Source organism: Spodoptera frugiperda, chromosome 7, assembly GCF_023101765.2.
Source record: "Spodoptera frugiperda isolate SF20-4 chromosome 7, AGI-APGP_CSIRO_Sfru_2.0, whole genome shotgun sequence".
In the NCBI taxonomy this organism is placed as follows: Eukaryota; Metazoa; Arthropoda; class Insecta; order Lepidoptera; family Noctuidae; genus Spodoptera; species Spodoptera frugiperda.
This window is the reverse complement of record NC_064218.1, coordinates 2,534,106-2,550,937: the sequence shown is the minus strand read 5'-3', so window position 1 is coordinate 2,550,937 and position 16,832 is coordinate 2,534,106. Positions and strand designations below refer to the sequence as shown.

The 16,832-nt window shown below is 38.4% G+C and overlaps 3 protein-coding genes across 8 annotated transcripts in view; 1 reads left to right on the top strand and 2 right to left on the bottom strand.

Annotated features, from left to right (window-relative positions):
- Window positions 1-16,832, bottom strand: part of LOC118266426 (hillarin) — a 62,966-nt gene that overhangs the window by 2,406 nt on the left and 43,728 nt on the right. For all 4 annotated transcript variants that reach the window (XM_050695072.1, XM_035579881.2, XM_035579879.2 and 1 more), the window contains exons 5-14: window positions 4,229-4,345; window positions 3,810-4,009; window positions 3,305-3,527; window positions 2,898-3,124; window positions 2,483-2,701; window positions 1,950-2,158; window positions 1,591-1,721; window positions 1,074-1,217; window positions 646-759; window positions 241-418 (exon numbers count right to left, since the gene is read on the bottom strand). In XM_050695072.1, the coding sequence (XP_050551029.1) occupies window positions 241-418; window positions 646-759; window positions 1,074-1,217; window positions 1,591-1,721; window positions 1,950-2,158; window positions 2,483-2,701; window positions 2,898-3,124; window positions 3,305-3,527; window positions 3,810-4,009; window positions 4,229-4,345 (1,762 nt within the window). The remainder of the gene's footprint in view (window positions 1-240; window positions 419-645; window positions 760-1,073; window positions 1,218-1,590; window positions 1,722-1,949; window positions 2,159-2,482; window positions 2,702-2,897; window positions 3,125-3,304; window positions 3,528-3,809; window positions 4,010-4,228; window positions 4,346-16,832) is intronic.
- LOC118266017 (NADH dehydrogenase [ubiquinone] iron-sulfur protein 5) overlaps window positions 1-16,832 on the bottom strand; it is a 124,920-nt gene that overhangs the window by 68,737 nt on the left and 39,351 nt on the right. The window lies entirely within an intron of this gene.
- On the top strand, window positions 7,271-9,855 carry LOC118266428 (probable methylcrotonoyl-CoA carboxylase beta chain, mitochondrial). The gene has a single exon (XM_035579885.2). It carries the CDS (start codon window positions 7,427-7,429, stop codon window positions 9,092-9,094), a length of 1,668 nt encoding a protein of 555 aa, XP_035435778.1. The 5' UTR covers window positions 7,271-7,426; the 3' UTR covers window positions 9,095-9,855.

Genomic DNA, 16,832 nt, shown 5'->3' with positions numbered 1-16,832 from the left:
GGCGGTTTTATTTATTAACCGACATCGAAATTAAAAGGTAAGCCAGTTTTACAAAAATCTTCTGTTTCGTCTAGCTTCACTGACAGACAGACTGATGGACAATTCAATGTGACGTTTCAAAAGTGCCTAATATTAATTGAAATAAATGCTTTGACTTTGACTTTCATTTTAAAGAAATCATTGACATCCATGAAGACTTACTATTTACTAATTAATCGTAACCTTATATGGTGAACTTACCTTCTTCAGGGAACGTGATGTAGAAGGAGACGATGTCATCGGACACGTTCTGCTGGACGTACTTGGAGAGCCTCTTCTCGTCCACTCCGTTCTTGTGCAGCGTCGCCATGAAGTCCGCCAGGGGGCGCGACATGCGGAATTGGATCTCAAGCTCGCGACCCGCGAACACTAACGCTTCCTGCAATTACAGATTATGTAATATTATGTATGGGTGAGTTATATTTTGTTTTAGTACATGTGTCATGTAGAACATGTTTGCTGACTTAAATGTGAAAAAATTGAATAGGATGGGCAGTTCTGACAGTCTCTTTTCCAGAGCATTGTACAACGACTGGCCTCTCACATTTAAAGGTTTTGAGCGTTATTTCTGTTTCTGCACAACTTGCAAAACGACTTGATTATTACCTGATGCGTTATAGGTACGAGTCCAAAGAGTCTGGTAGCTTTCGTGGGTCCCCACTCGCCGCTCGCGCAGTCTGGCAGCGGTACCATCACTGTTTGTAGCTCAGCACAGCAAATCTACAACGTAAAATTGTTAATTTTTTTTACCTTTCAATTACATAACATGAGGTAGCATAACGCCTTTTTTTAGTAGGCAGATTAAATTGAAGAATATAATACGGAATGCACTTTGTCATACTGCTTTTTCTACCTTTATACCAACTTACTGGTTGTCAGCACAGTATGTTTTGTTTTTTATTCTCCATTCCATTCTCAACATCGCAAACTCCAACACTCTTTTTTTTTAATTCTTCTAATTTCTTAAACATCCATATAAGCAAATCTTCTGCGATGAAGAAGAAGAATGTGTTCATAATAGAAGGTTTACTTACCTTGAATTTGCAAACGCTCTTGAACTTCATGGGTTCCCCGGTGAGGTACTCCCTGGGTGTGACGGCGTTCGCGAATATATCCAGCAGGAACGCACCGCTGCAGGGCGCGTGCACACGGAATGACACCACGTTGCCGACCACCGACTGAGGGATAATACAACAGAATAATATGAAATAAGAAAAAGTAATAAAAGCAATGTTCTTTTTATTGCGGACTTATGGAAAAAGCCTTTTTTATGGGAGAAAAATCATCATCTTGCCTTAGGCGAGATGAAAGGGAGTATCAGACTCTGACTGACTGCTGCTGACCACCCCGTTCCTACCCCTGCTTTTTAAGCCGGAGCCCCGGTAAACCCGTTAGGTAGTCCGCAACTCCGGAGGACTAAGGAGGCTACGGTTCGGAGGAAGGAATAGACGATAAACATAATAATTATAATGTTTGATAAAACGTGGACAAGTTTTCATGCTTTCATGGAATCGTTTACACCTTTTCGTACAACAGACAAGAGGCCCATACCTGCATGACGAATCTCTTGAGACTGACGCCATCGAAGCCGTCTCCCTCCGTGTCGTAGAACTTGAGGTTGTAGTGGAAGATGAGCGAGCTCTGCATGTGTGCTGGCATGGCTATACGCATAGTCGCCGCACCTGGAATAAGTACACACATAATGTAATAGACGCGTTAAGAAATATTTAAGACTACCCAGGGAACTTAGCACTGTGGATCCTCGGATCGCGCAAGAATAATAATTATTAAATTTTTCAAATTCCAAATTCTCATTAGTGGTACGGAGTCTGGATTTGTGACATCAGAACGGCAATAACACCATCGAAAAACAAGGTTGAAGTTACAAAATGGTTGCCAAGTTTACTTACCAGTCGAATCAGTGAACATAACAGCCTTCGTGTTAGGATCACTGAAGTACAATCCGTATCTGAAGAACAGCGACCTGACGAAGGGCAGTTCCTCAAAGTCATGCAGAGTGATGGGCGTCTTCAGCAGCTGCCAGTCGGGCTGCAGCGGGAAGAACTCGTAGATGAACTCCCGAGGGTCCGTTAAGAAGTAATGGTCATCGTATTCGTATCTGGAACAGAAATAAGCATCTTTAATACACAATTAATGCTAAATTGGATTGCGACGTTATTGGACACACGCATTAGAATGACTTCTCATTCTAACCGTTTTTCTTCCGGAACTGCGGATAATTTAACGAATTACCGGGGCTCCGGCACGAAGGAGTAGGAAGGACTCATTTTTAGTTGTAAGTTTGACACTCCCCTCTCGCCTCATCCAAGGCGGATGATCAATTGATCATCATCCAAGAAACTTAAACCTAAAAAAAGTTTCTCCGTTAAGAATAAGAGATGTCGTAAGACATCTTCATCTAACCATTCTGATCACCACATACCTCAAGCTATCACTCTTCCCTCTGTTGCCCGGTTTCGGCGCATCCTTAGCGTTGACCAGATGTCTGGCTCCCCAATTGCACTGTACGAAGCGCCACGCTCCAGCCACGAATACCGCGTTCCAAGAGTTGCGGAATCTATTGTCTTCGAAGCGCACTCCTGGTTGGTAGCCCGCGGATTTGCTGTAGCCCTTGATCACCACACAGTGGAGACCTGCATAGCTGGAAGTGGGAGGAAGATTTGGTTAAAGATGCCAAAATATCTCGTGGTCCTCATGGATTCTCCCCAGGAATTGGGTCATGCAAAAGCAATTAATTATAATAGATTTTCTTATAGTCTGTAGTAGTTAAGTAAGTCTGAATTAGTAGTTCAACTAATTAGAATTTCAACAAAGTATATTTTATAAGAAGGTCTTACCTGCACAATCTCTTAAACAGTACGTGGTAACTTTCAGTGCCATGTTTGATGCCTCTAAGTAGTCCAAGAGGAGAGTCTCCCCTCAGGTTGTCATCAAACTGGATGTTGTTCAGGTTCTTGACGGTGATCCAGCGGAATATGGTCCTCGCCTTCTCAACGTCGCTTGCGCATCTACCTACTAGCTGTCGGACTAGATCCGTAAAGGTTTTTTGGTCTTCTTGTGCCACCTGGAATGAAAAGTATTTTTTAAAAGTTAGTGGTATTTTTAAAATTATTAGCGCTCGCGGATACGTAGCGGACCGAAAAGGGGTGTTCATCAATACATACACTTATTCTTTCTTTATTTTAAGGTCACTTTGAACTTTTTATAAATAGATTAAGGTTATAATATCCCCTTATAGACTTACCGAAATAGCAATCTTATCAACATCAGCGAATTCGGCGGGATCTGTGTAGATATGGAACTTGGAGACGAGCGGGGGTTGAGGTGGTGGGGCGCGGGCGGGGTAGGGCGGTGCCTCTTCACCGTCCACGAACAAGGATGACGCCGCCATGTACTCCGACCGACGCTCTTGGATCAGCTCCATCATCTCGTGACTTTGTTTCTCTACTAGAGCCGCTGTCGCCGCTCTGGAATTTATTATTAGGTGGAATTTAGCTTCGACTGTAGATTTCTATTAATAGATAGTCTCGTTGATTAAGTGGTCGCAAATACGACTGCTGAATACAGGATTTTATGTTCAATTTCTGGATCGAACAAAGTATTATTGATTTTTCCGATCTATGTCAATTATCCTAATCTAACTGGGTGTGTGATATAGCAATAGCCTAGCCTTTTAGCTCTTGACTTCAAGTATAAGTTAGGGAAACTGTGTGACGTTTAATTTATTGCATTATCTGTCTGTTACCAACCTCTCATGTTCCAACATCTTCCTCGTCAAGCTCTCCTTCTTCTTGTCCCTTCTTAGCGTCATATTCTTCTCCAAGTCAGCTCTCTCCTGCTGGTGACGTAACGTGAGGGCTCCTATCTCGGAGTCCGGCCTTCTCTTCTTAACCTGCATCTCTTGCTGGAATCTGCTCGTCAGCCTCTCTAGTTCGCGCTCCCATTCATCCTGTAATTAGAAGATGTGTGTTTATTAATTGTATTTCAATAATATGTGTACTTTCTTATATTGTGTTCATTAGTTTGCGTTAATGAACTAGAATATATGAAAATGGTAATTCTACGTTTACTGAACTAATTCTACATAAGCGTATTTATCGAGTGATACTAAATGTTCTTTTGCTATGTACATAATAATCAAATGATTAAAACAGATGTTTAACTGTACCTGTATTTCGTCTCGTATTCTTCTGTTTTCTTCTTCTCGGTGTTTGGAGAATTTTCTGTACAGGTCGTCTTCCTCTTGTCGATGTTTCATTTCTAATTTAGTCTGTTCATCACGATCCTGAGGACAAAACAATGCATTGGCTATTTAGAACATGATAATTTTCACTGAACATGTTTATTTATTTTGCAAGTAGTGGTAGTTAAGAAGTATTATTATTATCTTTTCGAGTTTTTATTATTATCTAATATTTGCTTTCTTCAGAGGAATATCCATTGACCATACGGATCCATGCAACACGCACAACAGATTAATAGATCTCATAAAATCATCTCTTCATAAAGACTGTTAGCAACTCAGTCACAATTTGTCGTAACATCTGCAGTCGTGTTGTCATATAAGTCGTTAAGCATACAATAATGACGACACATTTCTAAACAGAGCGCAAAAACATAATGAATCTGTTTCTAAGTACAATTTAACTTGAAAGGAGAAATGTACAACTTACTAAGTTTTTATTACACAAGGCTTCATCAGTCCATTGACTTGAAACATAATAACTGGCTAAAAACTACCACTTTCCACCATAACAGATGCTTGAAGGCAGATAGTGGCCATAATTACAACTATATTTATCTTGATCATAAATCAAAGTATATAGCTACCTATATACCGTATCTAATTCAATCTTATTTAGCTTAGCAATATGTCAGGAAAGATTAGCGGCTAGACGACCATTAGATCGTCACGATGGAAAGTGTCGCCACCTGGCGGCCGCCGTGAAAAGTGAAACGATTGTGTCGTTCACCTGCGCGCGCGCAAGGTAGCGATTAGATCGTAGAATAGGAAGGGTCAGAATACCGAGTTGGAACAATGACGAGGTAGTTCATTATGTTTTTCAAATTAAACTAATAGTTCATGCAAAGCCTAAGAACGTATAGGTGCACGGAATTTGGACTGTAATTTTATGTCACTGTAAAAATATGTGTTCAGGGAAGTGCACATAAGTTGCTATATCTTAGGATAGCAAAATAAAAAAGCCTTTGGAGAATCAAACGGTTTTTGGCAGTACACAATGCACCTACACATAATGTGCGTAATAAGGACCTTACTGAAGTTATCTTCTTCCGTAAAGAACCACTTCTCTCGCAACTAGACCTTCTGTTTACCAGTATCTTCCTTACTCCATGATTAGATGACCGATCGCACCAGCTTATTTATTGATAGCTCGCTACAGGTTTATCACGGTGTTCACTGCTCACGGTAATTTTCTGTCTTTTAGTACTGTTTTTGCGGTAGCACGAATGCCGGAAGAATTCATAAATTGCTCGTAGCATCGTAAATCGGAAAGTGTTTAGCAATTTCCTAGTATTTTCAAAGTTAGAAAACTATGGGGCCAGTGTGTGTTGTATTTTTTATTTTTAGTACTGGAGCTCCTTTTTGAAGATCTTATTTGGTTTGTGGTTGTCGATAGTCGATAAAAATTGGGTGGTCAAATGACTAGAAATGAAATGTGACTTGTGTGAGCCCAGGTTTCATATCTGGATCAAGGAAGGTGTTATTGGAGTCTTATCGGTTCCTCAAAAATTCTCCAGGCTCGCCCCCTAGTACATGGAACTCATAACAAAATAAAACTGGTGAAAAGTTAGTGTTACATTGAATATGATCGTGTATCTCTGAGTACCCCTTTGGGTGTTAAAAGACGTTGGTTATGTATGTCAAAAGTGCTTATAAAGAGTATAATTTATGCTCTTATTAATAGCAGCAGGGCCTCCAGCGGTGACTGCCCTAGAAGTATGAAATTATACTCGAGTACTTACTGATGAGATTTTTTCTTCGAGTAACAGTAACTTCTGTCAAAATGAATCGGTTTCATTTGACCATCGTCCCCGATTTTGATAAACTTTTTTACATATTTCAATATCATAGTCAGATCTTTGATTCGTATGTATGAATATAGTACATAGAAACTCAGAGCAAATAGACTTTGATAAAAGTAGCATAAGGATGCATTCAGTGCAATCATCAATGACCTAGTTTATCTGCCATAATGATGGATTTTAGGGGGGATTAAAAACAAGGGCTGGTGAAAATTGGGTCTCTTGTAACAAAAGTCAAAGTCAACGTATCTCTTCGCAGAATGACAGGTGTAATAAATATGAGATCACAATTAGTCCAACAGATTTAGATTTAGAGAGACTTACGAATTTTCTTTATTACGGACTAAATAAAAGTTATAAGTAAAGATAGAACCATGACCTGGATTAACACGCAAAAAATTTTTTGCCCAGTTAATACGAGCGAAGATGTCGGTTGTAGCTATAATTGACTAACAGTTATCAATCATTAGGAATGAATAAATTAAACGTTTTTATAACCGGATAACTTGGAAGGTGCGTTGAGAAATTTCGAGAAATATTTATGTTTGTAAATCTTATTGCCCATTCTTGTTCTTTGGACGGTGAGACAATTTGTTACATCATAAGTTTGATGATACATTATCCTGAACTGTTAAAACCCTTAGGCCTTGAGGCATTTAAATAAATCTGTTTAACTTATGTAGGATACATAGTAATTTATGTATTATTATGATTTTAGCTATTTGTTCTCTCAAATCGTGTCTATTAGACAAACAAGTCGAATGTTGATTATGCATTTAACAGGAACAAATATCTACGAAAGCCATTATGTCATATCAACAAAGTATTGCACATTAGTCAGCCATCAATAGTCCATTAGTTATCACAATAACTAACAGATGTGAAAAGGAAATAAATAAATACAAGTAACGCCCGCTCAAGGTTAGCGTCACACAACATGAACTTATTGCAAGTAGGTCATGACACGATCATTGAATCATTCAATAAGTATCTATTCACTCGGAGAGCACACGACACACGACGCTCATATTATTTACCATCACTTATATCAGCACGATTTCTCTGAGAACGAATGAATGAACCCTCAGCGCATCGCCTCAACAACATGTAAATATTACGTAAATAGTGAACGAGTAACAATGGCTTCACATTATCATTTCATACATAATGCGAGTTTTTATCGTGCCGTGGAGGGTCGGCGAGCGAGGAATTTGTTTTTGTACAAGTTAATCGTATAGATAACGGTACTACATTATCGGCAGTAGCGCGACAGCGACTCGCCGACCGGTCGTGTTTCATTCTGCACTTAATATACGTTAAAATGCTCAAACTAGTCAGAGGGATACGGCGGTTGAACCAATGCCGGCACAATCACGCTACCGTCATTGGCTCCGAGCCGAACAGAACTGATCCTTTCTACCAAGAGAATAAGGCCAAAATGGACGAGCTTGTCGAAGAATTACGGCAGAAAACCGGTGACGCCATCAAAGGCGGCCCGGAGGAGGCCGTAAAGAGGCACACGGCAAGAGGAAAACTGCTCGTCAGGGACAGGATTAACCGGTTGGTGGACGAGGGAAGCGACGTTTTAGAACTGAGTACGCTAGCCGCCGCCGACATGTACAAAGGGCAAGTGCCGAGCGCCGGCATCGTCACCGCCATTGGCAAAGTTCACGGTCGTGACTGCATGATTGTGGCTAATGACGCTACTGTTAAAGGAGGTACTTATTTCCCTATGACAGTGAAGAAGCATCTGAGAGCTCAAGCGATCGCACAGGAGTGTCGTCTTCCGTGCATTTATCTCGTGGATTCCGGAGGTGCGCATTTACCCGATCAAGCTGATGTCTTCCCGGACAGAGAACACTTCGGAAGGATATTTTACAATCAAGCAAATATGTCAGCGGAAGGAATTCCGCAGATCTCGGTAGTTATGGGCTCATGTACCGCTGGAGGCGCGTACATTCCTAGCATGTCTGATGAAAGTATCATCATTAAAAATCAAGGAACCATTTTCTTAGCCGGCCCACCATTGGTGAAGGCTGGCACAGGCGAAACAGTGACTGCTGAAGAATTAGGAGGTGCTGATCTACACTGTCGCCAATCCGGAGTCACCGACCATTATGCTTTGGATGATGAGCATGCCTTACATTTAGCTAGGAACACTGTCGCCAATTTAAATTGGAATAATGAACAGAGAACCCGAATCCACACACCAAAAGTTGACGAACCTGTCCATGACGTAAACGATCTTCATGGTATTGTTGGAGCCAACATTCAAAGACCGTTCGACATGCGTGAAGTTGTCGCTAGGATAGTGGACGGAAGTAGATTCCATGAATTCAAACAACTTTATGGAGAAACCTTGGTATGTGGTTTTGCATCTATTTATGGTCATCCTGTCGGAGTGATCGGTAATAATGGTGTCTTGTATTCAGAGGCAGCTTTGAAAGGATCTCATTTCATTCAACTTTGCGCAGCTAGGAAGATTCCTCTACTATTCTTACAGAACATCACAGGTTTCATGATCGGCAAAGACGCTGAAGCCGGAGGTATTGCCAAAAACGGAGCTAAGATGGTGACAGCTGTCAGTTGTTTCAAAGGACCCAAGATCACAGTGCTGGTCGGAGGCAGTTATGGTGCTGGAAACTACGGCATGTGTGGTCGTGCATACTCTCCCAGTTTCCTGTACATGTGGCCCAACGCAAGGATCTCAGTAATGGGTGGCCCACAAGCGGCTACTGTACTGTCGTTGGTGGCTAAGGAGAAAGCTGAGAGGAGTGGAAAGCCTTGGACTGCGGAGGATGACAAGAAAGTGAGAGCACCTTTGGAAGAAATGTTCGAGAGAGAAGGACGGCCATACTACAGTACTGCTAGACTATGGGACGACGGTGTCATCGCTCCCAAGGACACGAGGAAAGTGATAGGACTCAGTTTGTCCGCAGCCTTGAACGCTCCGTTTAGAGAGAGCAAATTCGGTGTGTTCAGAATGTGAAGTGATAAAGACTGTATGACATGACGAAACTTTGCGTTATCAGTAATTAGACGTAAGAACGATAACTCTGATTTTTATTATTACCGAGTTATACAAACTTTGTATTGCCGTTGATTACCTCGTTGTGTGTATGATAATGTTCACCTTAACATTTAACGAACGGTAAATTTAAGTTTGTGTTAATCTCTGTATATCTTATCAGTGGTGATAGTGTTGCCAACGCCAAAATCGTCGAGTTGTTAATTGGGCAACAGAAAAGATTCTTACTTAAATATTGATATTGCTTGTACGCCGTATGAAGATACCTATCTGTGCTGTTATCATACACGCCTATTTTCACAGCAGATTTACTAAACGATTCGAGAGATAATGTTTGCTAATTTGAGCCTTGATTGAGGTCGACAGTTTTTTTGAATAAATTTATTTTCAAACCGTTCTATATTGATCCGTTTTGTTCACTGGCTAGGAATTTAAATACAGTTTGTGGTCAGTTTTTATGTTAGAACGTCTGTGAATGAACATGTCCTGGCATTTCTCAAGGTCTAGCCGTCTTAGGAAGGTAAACAGGTTATCAAAACAGAGTCGGAGTTGTATAATTCAAGAATTCTTCACTTAATATTATCACAGATGTTTTTCCAATGGCAGCGTTTGTAATGCGAATACTAAATACGTGTCACAAGTATTTATTTTTGTAATAAAGTTTTACTTTTATACCTTATTTTAAAATTTGTTTTCAATGTTATATAAAAGCGTGAGATAAATTGTTTTTGCTTTTATTTTTATTTTTATTGTGTCTGTCGTTATGAAAGGTTAAGTCACATAGTATATTTTTATTACGTAGATACCTATCTGATATAGACACATTATACACATTTTATTATCCCTTCTAAAACTCATTAGGTCCCTGCTAAGTTAATACGCTAATTAGTTGACTCTCGATAAATATTTTTACACCAAAACCAAATCCTCAAAGACTTGTATAATATTTGCTATGATGCTCAATCATAGTCACGTCTAATTGGACGGAACAATAGCAGTAATAACAAAACACATTACAGGGCGATTAACATGCAAATGTAATACAATGACCCGACCGCCATTAGCAAAGTTCAAGTTTAACAATAGGATATAATGCCACTCACTTTTAAATTTAGAACTTTTTGGCAGGACTAGATGACAAGGCCGGCTGATCGATAAATATCTGTGCCTGTTTATTTCTTTGTATTTTTTTCAAAATGGCGCCTTAATCTCATTCTGTTTTGTAGACTGTAGGACTAAATTTGAAATAGGAAATTCACATTTGTGTTTTAAATACTACAATTTGGCGAGAAATAAATGGGATCAAAACCATCATAAATATACATTCAATAAAAATATGTAAGTAAGTAGATTATTAAGAACAGTTTCAGTAACATAAAGCGTTGTTATTACAAATGTAGGCTACGATCACGAATCGCCTTGTTTTCTTCGTGTTACATTCACAATATCAAATTAACTTTACTGTATCCAATTTCACTATAAATCATAATAATAAACAATTGATTGGCAACAATATGTCCGCGCTTACGATCGAGGCTTGCCATTTTACGCTTTCCAGTCGCAACGGTCGCCGCGTGCGTGATTTTTTTCTAACTGGAATTCTTCACAAGAAAATCTATCCGGCGAAGCACCGGCCAGTCTATTAACAGAGTTAATTGCCTATCTATATGGCGAGTGCACGGCGCTGGCACCATTTTTAAATCATTTTTCTTCTACAAACAATTCCACATTCGAATAACAGCGGGTAACTTTTGATTGCGTAACTGTATGCAATTAAGGCTGTTCACGTAAATACCTTTGCCATAAAACCAAGATTGGATTGTCGTTAAAATAAAATCAGCGGTGATCATAGACTAAATGTTCAAAAAGTTTAAATATTTGATTATAAATAGATGTTTAATTTATTGTTATGGGTGATCAAATTCCGAGATCTGCCGTTTATTCGTAGATTTAATTATTCATAAGAAAATTGATTGTGAAGAATTTACTAGAAACTGAGTCACTGAAGCAACGAGGTGTTTGGAAACAATCTTTAGGATGGTTGAACTCTTAAACAATGCGACATAAATTTTAATACCTGACGTAGCTGCGGAGTTCGCTGACAGGTGATTGAGAATACTTTGAACCGTGTTTCCAACGCCAGATTTTATGAATGAGAAATTATGACGAACTCTCCTGCATTTTCATTGTTTTAACAATATCCTTGTAAAAGTAAAAATCCTTTATTTGTTTAACGTGAAAGAATGCAATACTTAGTTCTTGAGTCCTAGTTTTGCTCACTTTTATAGGAGGCGGGAAACTGTCATGCCCGCTACAGCATTCTAATTAAAATCAAAACAAAATAATTACTCAGAACTGTCTAACATATTAATTGGCATCAATTTAATTCTGCTTGCAACACGTCAATCTTAATTTTATGTGCATTATAAGTATTGTACTAAATGGACGAATTTCTTGAATACAGATTGATTCAAGCCAGTTTCAACCAGTTAGTCAACTAAACAGGAGATTGCAAAACCATAACTGTGGGATGCACACAAATACAGAGGTATATAACCTACTCGGTCTACGACTAAAAATATCTTTACATGTGTGGTAACTTCAGATAGAATTTCTAGGTTTCAATCTAAAAGCTTTTTTTAAGCGGTTAAAATCATCCAATGACTTCGAGAGGGAGTGTCAGACTCTTACTGACTAAAAACCACCCCGTTCCTACTCCTGCTTTTCGAACCGGAGCCCCGGTAAACCCGGTAATCCACAGCTCCGGATCACGCATCAGCCTTACTGGGCTCCATCTATGGTTCAATCCAAGAGCTAATAACCCTATTTTATTAGTATACCCTTGTAAGTAAATCCAGAATCCTCGTGATCCTACTCAAGTCCTCAAGAATGGAAGTAGTTTCCTTGAAATACGATATCTGTGTATAAATCGTATCTCATTGTACCGTGTGATACCGTTCTTGGGTTAACAGATTGATATTTATGTGAAATCTGCAATTGCACAATTGATTCAATGTTCCACTTCGCGAGGACGCTGTGTCCGATCCGGTTATGGCCATAAATAAACCAATTTGGCTTTATTACCGTTTTAATAATACTTATAAGTAATATACTCGTCAATGTAAATTATTAAGAAGATTTAATTATCAAGTTTAGTACCCGATAAAGTTGTTTACGGGTTTGCGATTGTGCTGTCTTTTGCCCCGGGTATATTGTCCGACATATTTTTGTATCCCAACGGATTAAATTTTTGTTTTTTGCAACATCTGTGCATTTTCTTTTAGATTTTTTCTAATAAAATTGGGGCATATCAAATCATTGCAATTTTATGCCACCCAATAATCAGTCTCTCTTAAAGCAATATACCTAGGTATTTATTTTTGAAAGAGTTATTATCATAAAAAGACCAATATTCAATCGACCGTGCTCCAACTATTGCACAATAGGAAAAATGACGTGTTTACTTTCTTTGGCAAAGGTATTTCCCTGTTCAGCCACATGCTTGATCTGTTGCGTTCGGTTACACAATCGCCCGCCAATCAGGCGCGTTCTTAATTAACAACTTTCTATCTGCGAGTCAACGAACGAGGCTGTAGGTTGATTTGCAGTGGTCTAAAAAAAACAAAAATATTTGCTATATCTATTTCGATTGTCCATTGTATTTTTTAATCTGTGTCGAATATTGGCGCGTTTCGTTTTACTGTTCGAATTTTGAATGTTCGTTTTGCATTAAAATCTTAAATCACATCACTTGTTCAGTAAAATGAAGTTGGATTATGTTATTTATTTTATTCAAAGTCATTTATGGCTACCAGAAAATTTTCTTTAACCTACACTACGGCTACGCTATGGCCTGACTGACCCACATAGGTAAATACCGCGAATTATCTGTAAGTGTCTACATAAAAACCTGTAATTTATTTTAAATGAAGAAATGTTTACGACGTGGATATAAATCTATATCCCATTTTCTAGATTTAATTTCTCTCGTTAGCTGTATCATAAACCTATGAAAGCCCTTGAAGTTTTCTCTTTGCGGAAAGTAAATAAATGCAGGAATGTTTATATTGTTTTTATCGCAATTTTTACTTTAGAATATGTTAACTTTTCCGTGCGTAGATTCGTCCGCGTGGTAAACCACAATCAATTGAAATTAAATTAAACTTTCATAGAAGTGTGTATCATCTCTCGTTTGGCTGAACCGATTTTAATGCCGTTTTCAGCATAGTATTTTTCAGACTTAGGAGAAGGTTTTAGGTATAATTCCTGACTTAAACAAAACGAAGGCAGTACACAAAATGGATGGCCGTTCCCTTTTTTAAATGTCTATTATAATTATTGTAATGTTAAAATACTTAAATGAGCAAAAATCTAAACTTTAGGCTACATGTAAATACATCCGAAATGCAAAATACTTTTACCAAGATATTATATAAAGCATAAATAACAAGTTAATGTTACATTTGATTAATATAGTTAATTAAATGTAATTAATACGGTGACTAGCCAATCTCAGTGAGTCACGTTCTTAGGAAATAGTACAGATATCATCGCTAGTTTCATCTGAGTAATCTTTATTGTGATGTAAAGGTAACATCAGAAGGTTTACTTGTTTAGAAGGTAGATTTTGGAATGAAAAATATGTGAGTCCATTGATAAACTGATGCGTTAAATGTCTTTTGGTTCTACAAGTTTAAGGATTACTGATTAAAATAAATTTTGTAAGTATTTCAATGACGACAATGGACTAGATACCTCATGAAGGAGTTTGGTTTCGAGAGAAGTTATAATTGTGATCTTTAGTTATTGATATGTTGATTATACGTTTTTAAGATAAAGCTTGAGCTAGTATTTGCAAGCTTTAAGTAAAAATTAGTATAAAAATTGTGTAGGTGACTTAGCGCCTGTTTCACCACCTTCATATAAGTACCTGATAAACTTATGTGACAGATAGTAGATACAAATTACATTCTTAATTCAAAGTAATCTGATACATAGCGGCTATCCAGACATTGTGAAACAAGTCCTTAATCCCAAGAAATAAACCGTAGTTTAAGTAGTCAGTTATTTCAAGTTGTTCTTCTGTCATCTTTATTATGATACGAGCAAGTGTTTCCGCATTATAACTGTTCTATTGTTACATTGTGATTATTCACGGATTTGTCGGAAAAAAATCTCTTATTCATAGCATTGGAGGCGCCGGCGCAATGTACGGTAACTTTGATTTTTGGTTTTAGTATTGTGGCAAGTTATTTGTGATCTATACGAGCTGTAATTATAAGCAAAGCTTCTTCCTATCCTATCTGAGTCTTGAATTAGTCAGTTTTAACACGTTAAGCGCCATAGGGGCACAATATGGGTCATGATAGCTGAAGATTTGCATTCATCATCAATTCAACATCATTGCAACAGTTTTATCGTATAGTCGGCAGTCAACGGTGATAGTAACTCTAAATGAGATTTTAAAGTAATCGCCAATTAATACCTTAAAAGTATATGATAACATGATTTGATTAGTCAAACCATATTGACTTACTATTAGACCTATGTAATCGAAAACTTAAACCATGCAATTACCGAGAATTTCAAAGAAACAACAGCCAAAATCTATGTTTAACGACATTAATTAAAGTTTTGCTCCTAAAACAAAGTTCTACGCTCTCTCAGCTTTAAAACAAACATCTTAATACCGTATTCACAAACGTGACCGCGTCTAATTTTCTTTGTAATCAACATTTATGGTAATCAGCCCGGTTGGCGCACGACACAGCTATTCCTAAATATGGTGGAGTGACGTCACACGAGCAGAAACCTTGTAAACACCTTACTTAGAGGAGAATGGGACCTCCTTGGACAAAAATAGTTATTACGAGAATAGTGTGAAAATTGCTATAAAATTGTTGTTATTCGTATGTATTTGTTGCTCTATCATGAATTTGGATAAAAAGTTATTATAAAAAAAACATTTACTTATAAAAAAAACATTAGTTAGACATTTGTACAAGTTCACGCAAATTTTGAAATACGAATGCCCAATATTCTACTACAATCTTCCTGAGATTTATCTAATAATAACCAATAACTATGGAATCCATTGCAATTGACTTCCCATGCACAATTCATACCACTCCTTAATAAAACAATAACGAAAACATTTGCACCTAACATCCAAGTACAGTAACTGCAGTAAGTGTCCAGGTGACAGTTAGTGGCAGTGCACTTCGCATTATGACTAGGTGTCGCTTCGGACGCAATCAACGGCCCGACATGCATGGCTTGTGTTTCCTACTGCGTCCGTTGCTATTTGCTGGTGTTGCTAGCAGTGACCATGTGTTTAGAAAAGCGGAAGAATCTATGCGTCTAATATACTTTAGCTAGATATTCTATTATTTTGTTTATAGAAGAAAATTTGGGTTCGGAAGAAACCTATAGGTGCGTGATAGTATTTCCATTTTATTTTCTACGAATGCAAAATGGGGTAAGAAATGAGTTAGTTTCAATGGATTTTTTTTAAAGAATAAGCCGGTAAATGAGCAGATGTATCACCTGATGGTAAGCAATCGCTGCCGCCCATGGATACTAGAAACACCAGAAGCGTTACAAGTGCGTTACCGGCCTTTTGGGGGTTAGGAATTTAAGGGTTGTTGGGGAATCGGGAATTGGCAAGGGGGGTAATTGGGCCTCCGGTAACCTCACCTCACTCCCAAAATGAAACACAACGCAAGCGTTGTTTCACGCAAGGGACGTTCAAACAGGCATTTTTACCATATTGAGCCAAGTGATTTTTGAACGTGTTATCATTGCACTACTTATTGCCTCCAGAAGTCAAGATACACCATAAGCAAAATACATACGCATACCCTGGACTGTATCAGCTAACCTTGCTAGTAGCAGTACACAGTACGGTGCCGTACTTAATGTCTGATGCAAATTACACACCGCTACACGAAGTAATGTTAGTTTTTGTGTCCGTCCGCGTGTATGTGTTTAGAAATCTTATTTAGATCAGAATGTCTTCGGGCCTTGGGTTACGGGCCGTTAATATGGAGAAGTGAGTTAATACTGCGTGACATGTGGATTTGTGGTGTGGTTGGAGTACAAAAGATGGTTGGATATTTTCCAAGAAGTGTTTTTTACCTATAGATACTGTTGTAATGTCCAACGTTTCATTTTCTCAGATAACCTTCAAGAAGGCTCAAAAGTACTTAATCGGAGTATTGTAGTAAGTGTCAGCGTTTCGAAAGACATTATAGATTAGCTCGTTCTATTGGTCAAACCCACTTAGGTATATATCACAGACTTTTTTTTGTTAAAGGGACAAGCCCGCCACAACCTCCCACACTGCTGCAACTCCTGTAAGCCAGGATCTACAGTAGATACAACCATGAAAACACTGGAACATATATTACAGACTTATGAACCAACACAAACATTTCTTGGAATCTAGATTTTATACCATTCATTGAGAAATGTGTATTTATAATCGAAAACTCCCATGCATCTCACCACCATACCTTATATTTAAATTAGTCTTAAGCTTTATAAGCACTTCACCAGATAACCAAATATTTTTTTACGTTTGTTGTGTCGTCGTTTGGTCTTTATTTCGCCTGTTGATAAGTGATGATGCGGCCCATGATGGACGCCGCCCAGTTATCCAACCTTGGCTTATAAAGAGTGCCCTTTGGTACTTTACAGC

Coding starts and splice junctions, on each gene's coding strand:
- LOC118266428 (XM_035579885.2), top strand. CDS start 7,427: ATGCTCAAACTAGTCAGAGGGATACGGCGGTTGAACCAATGCCGGCAC.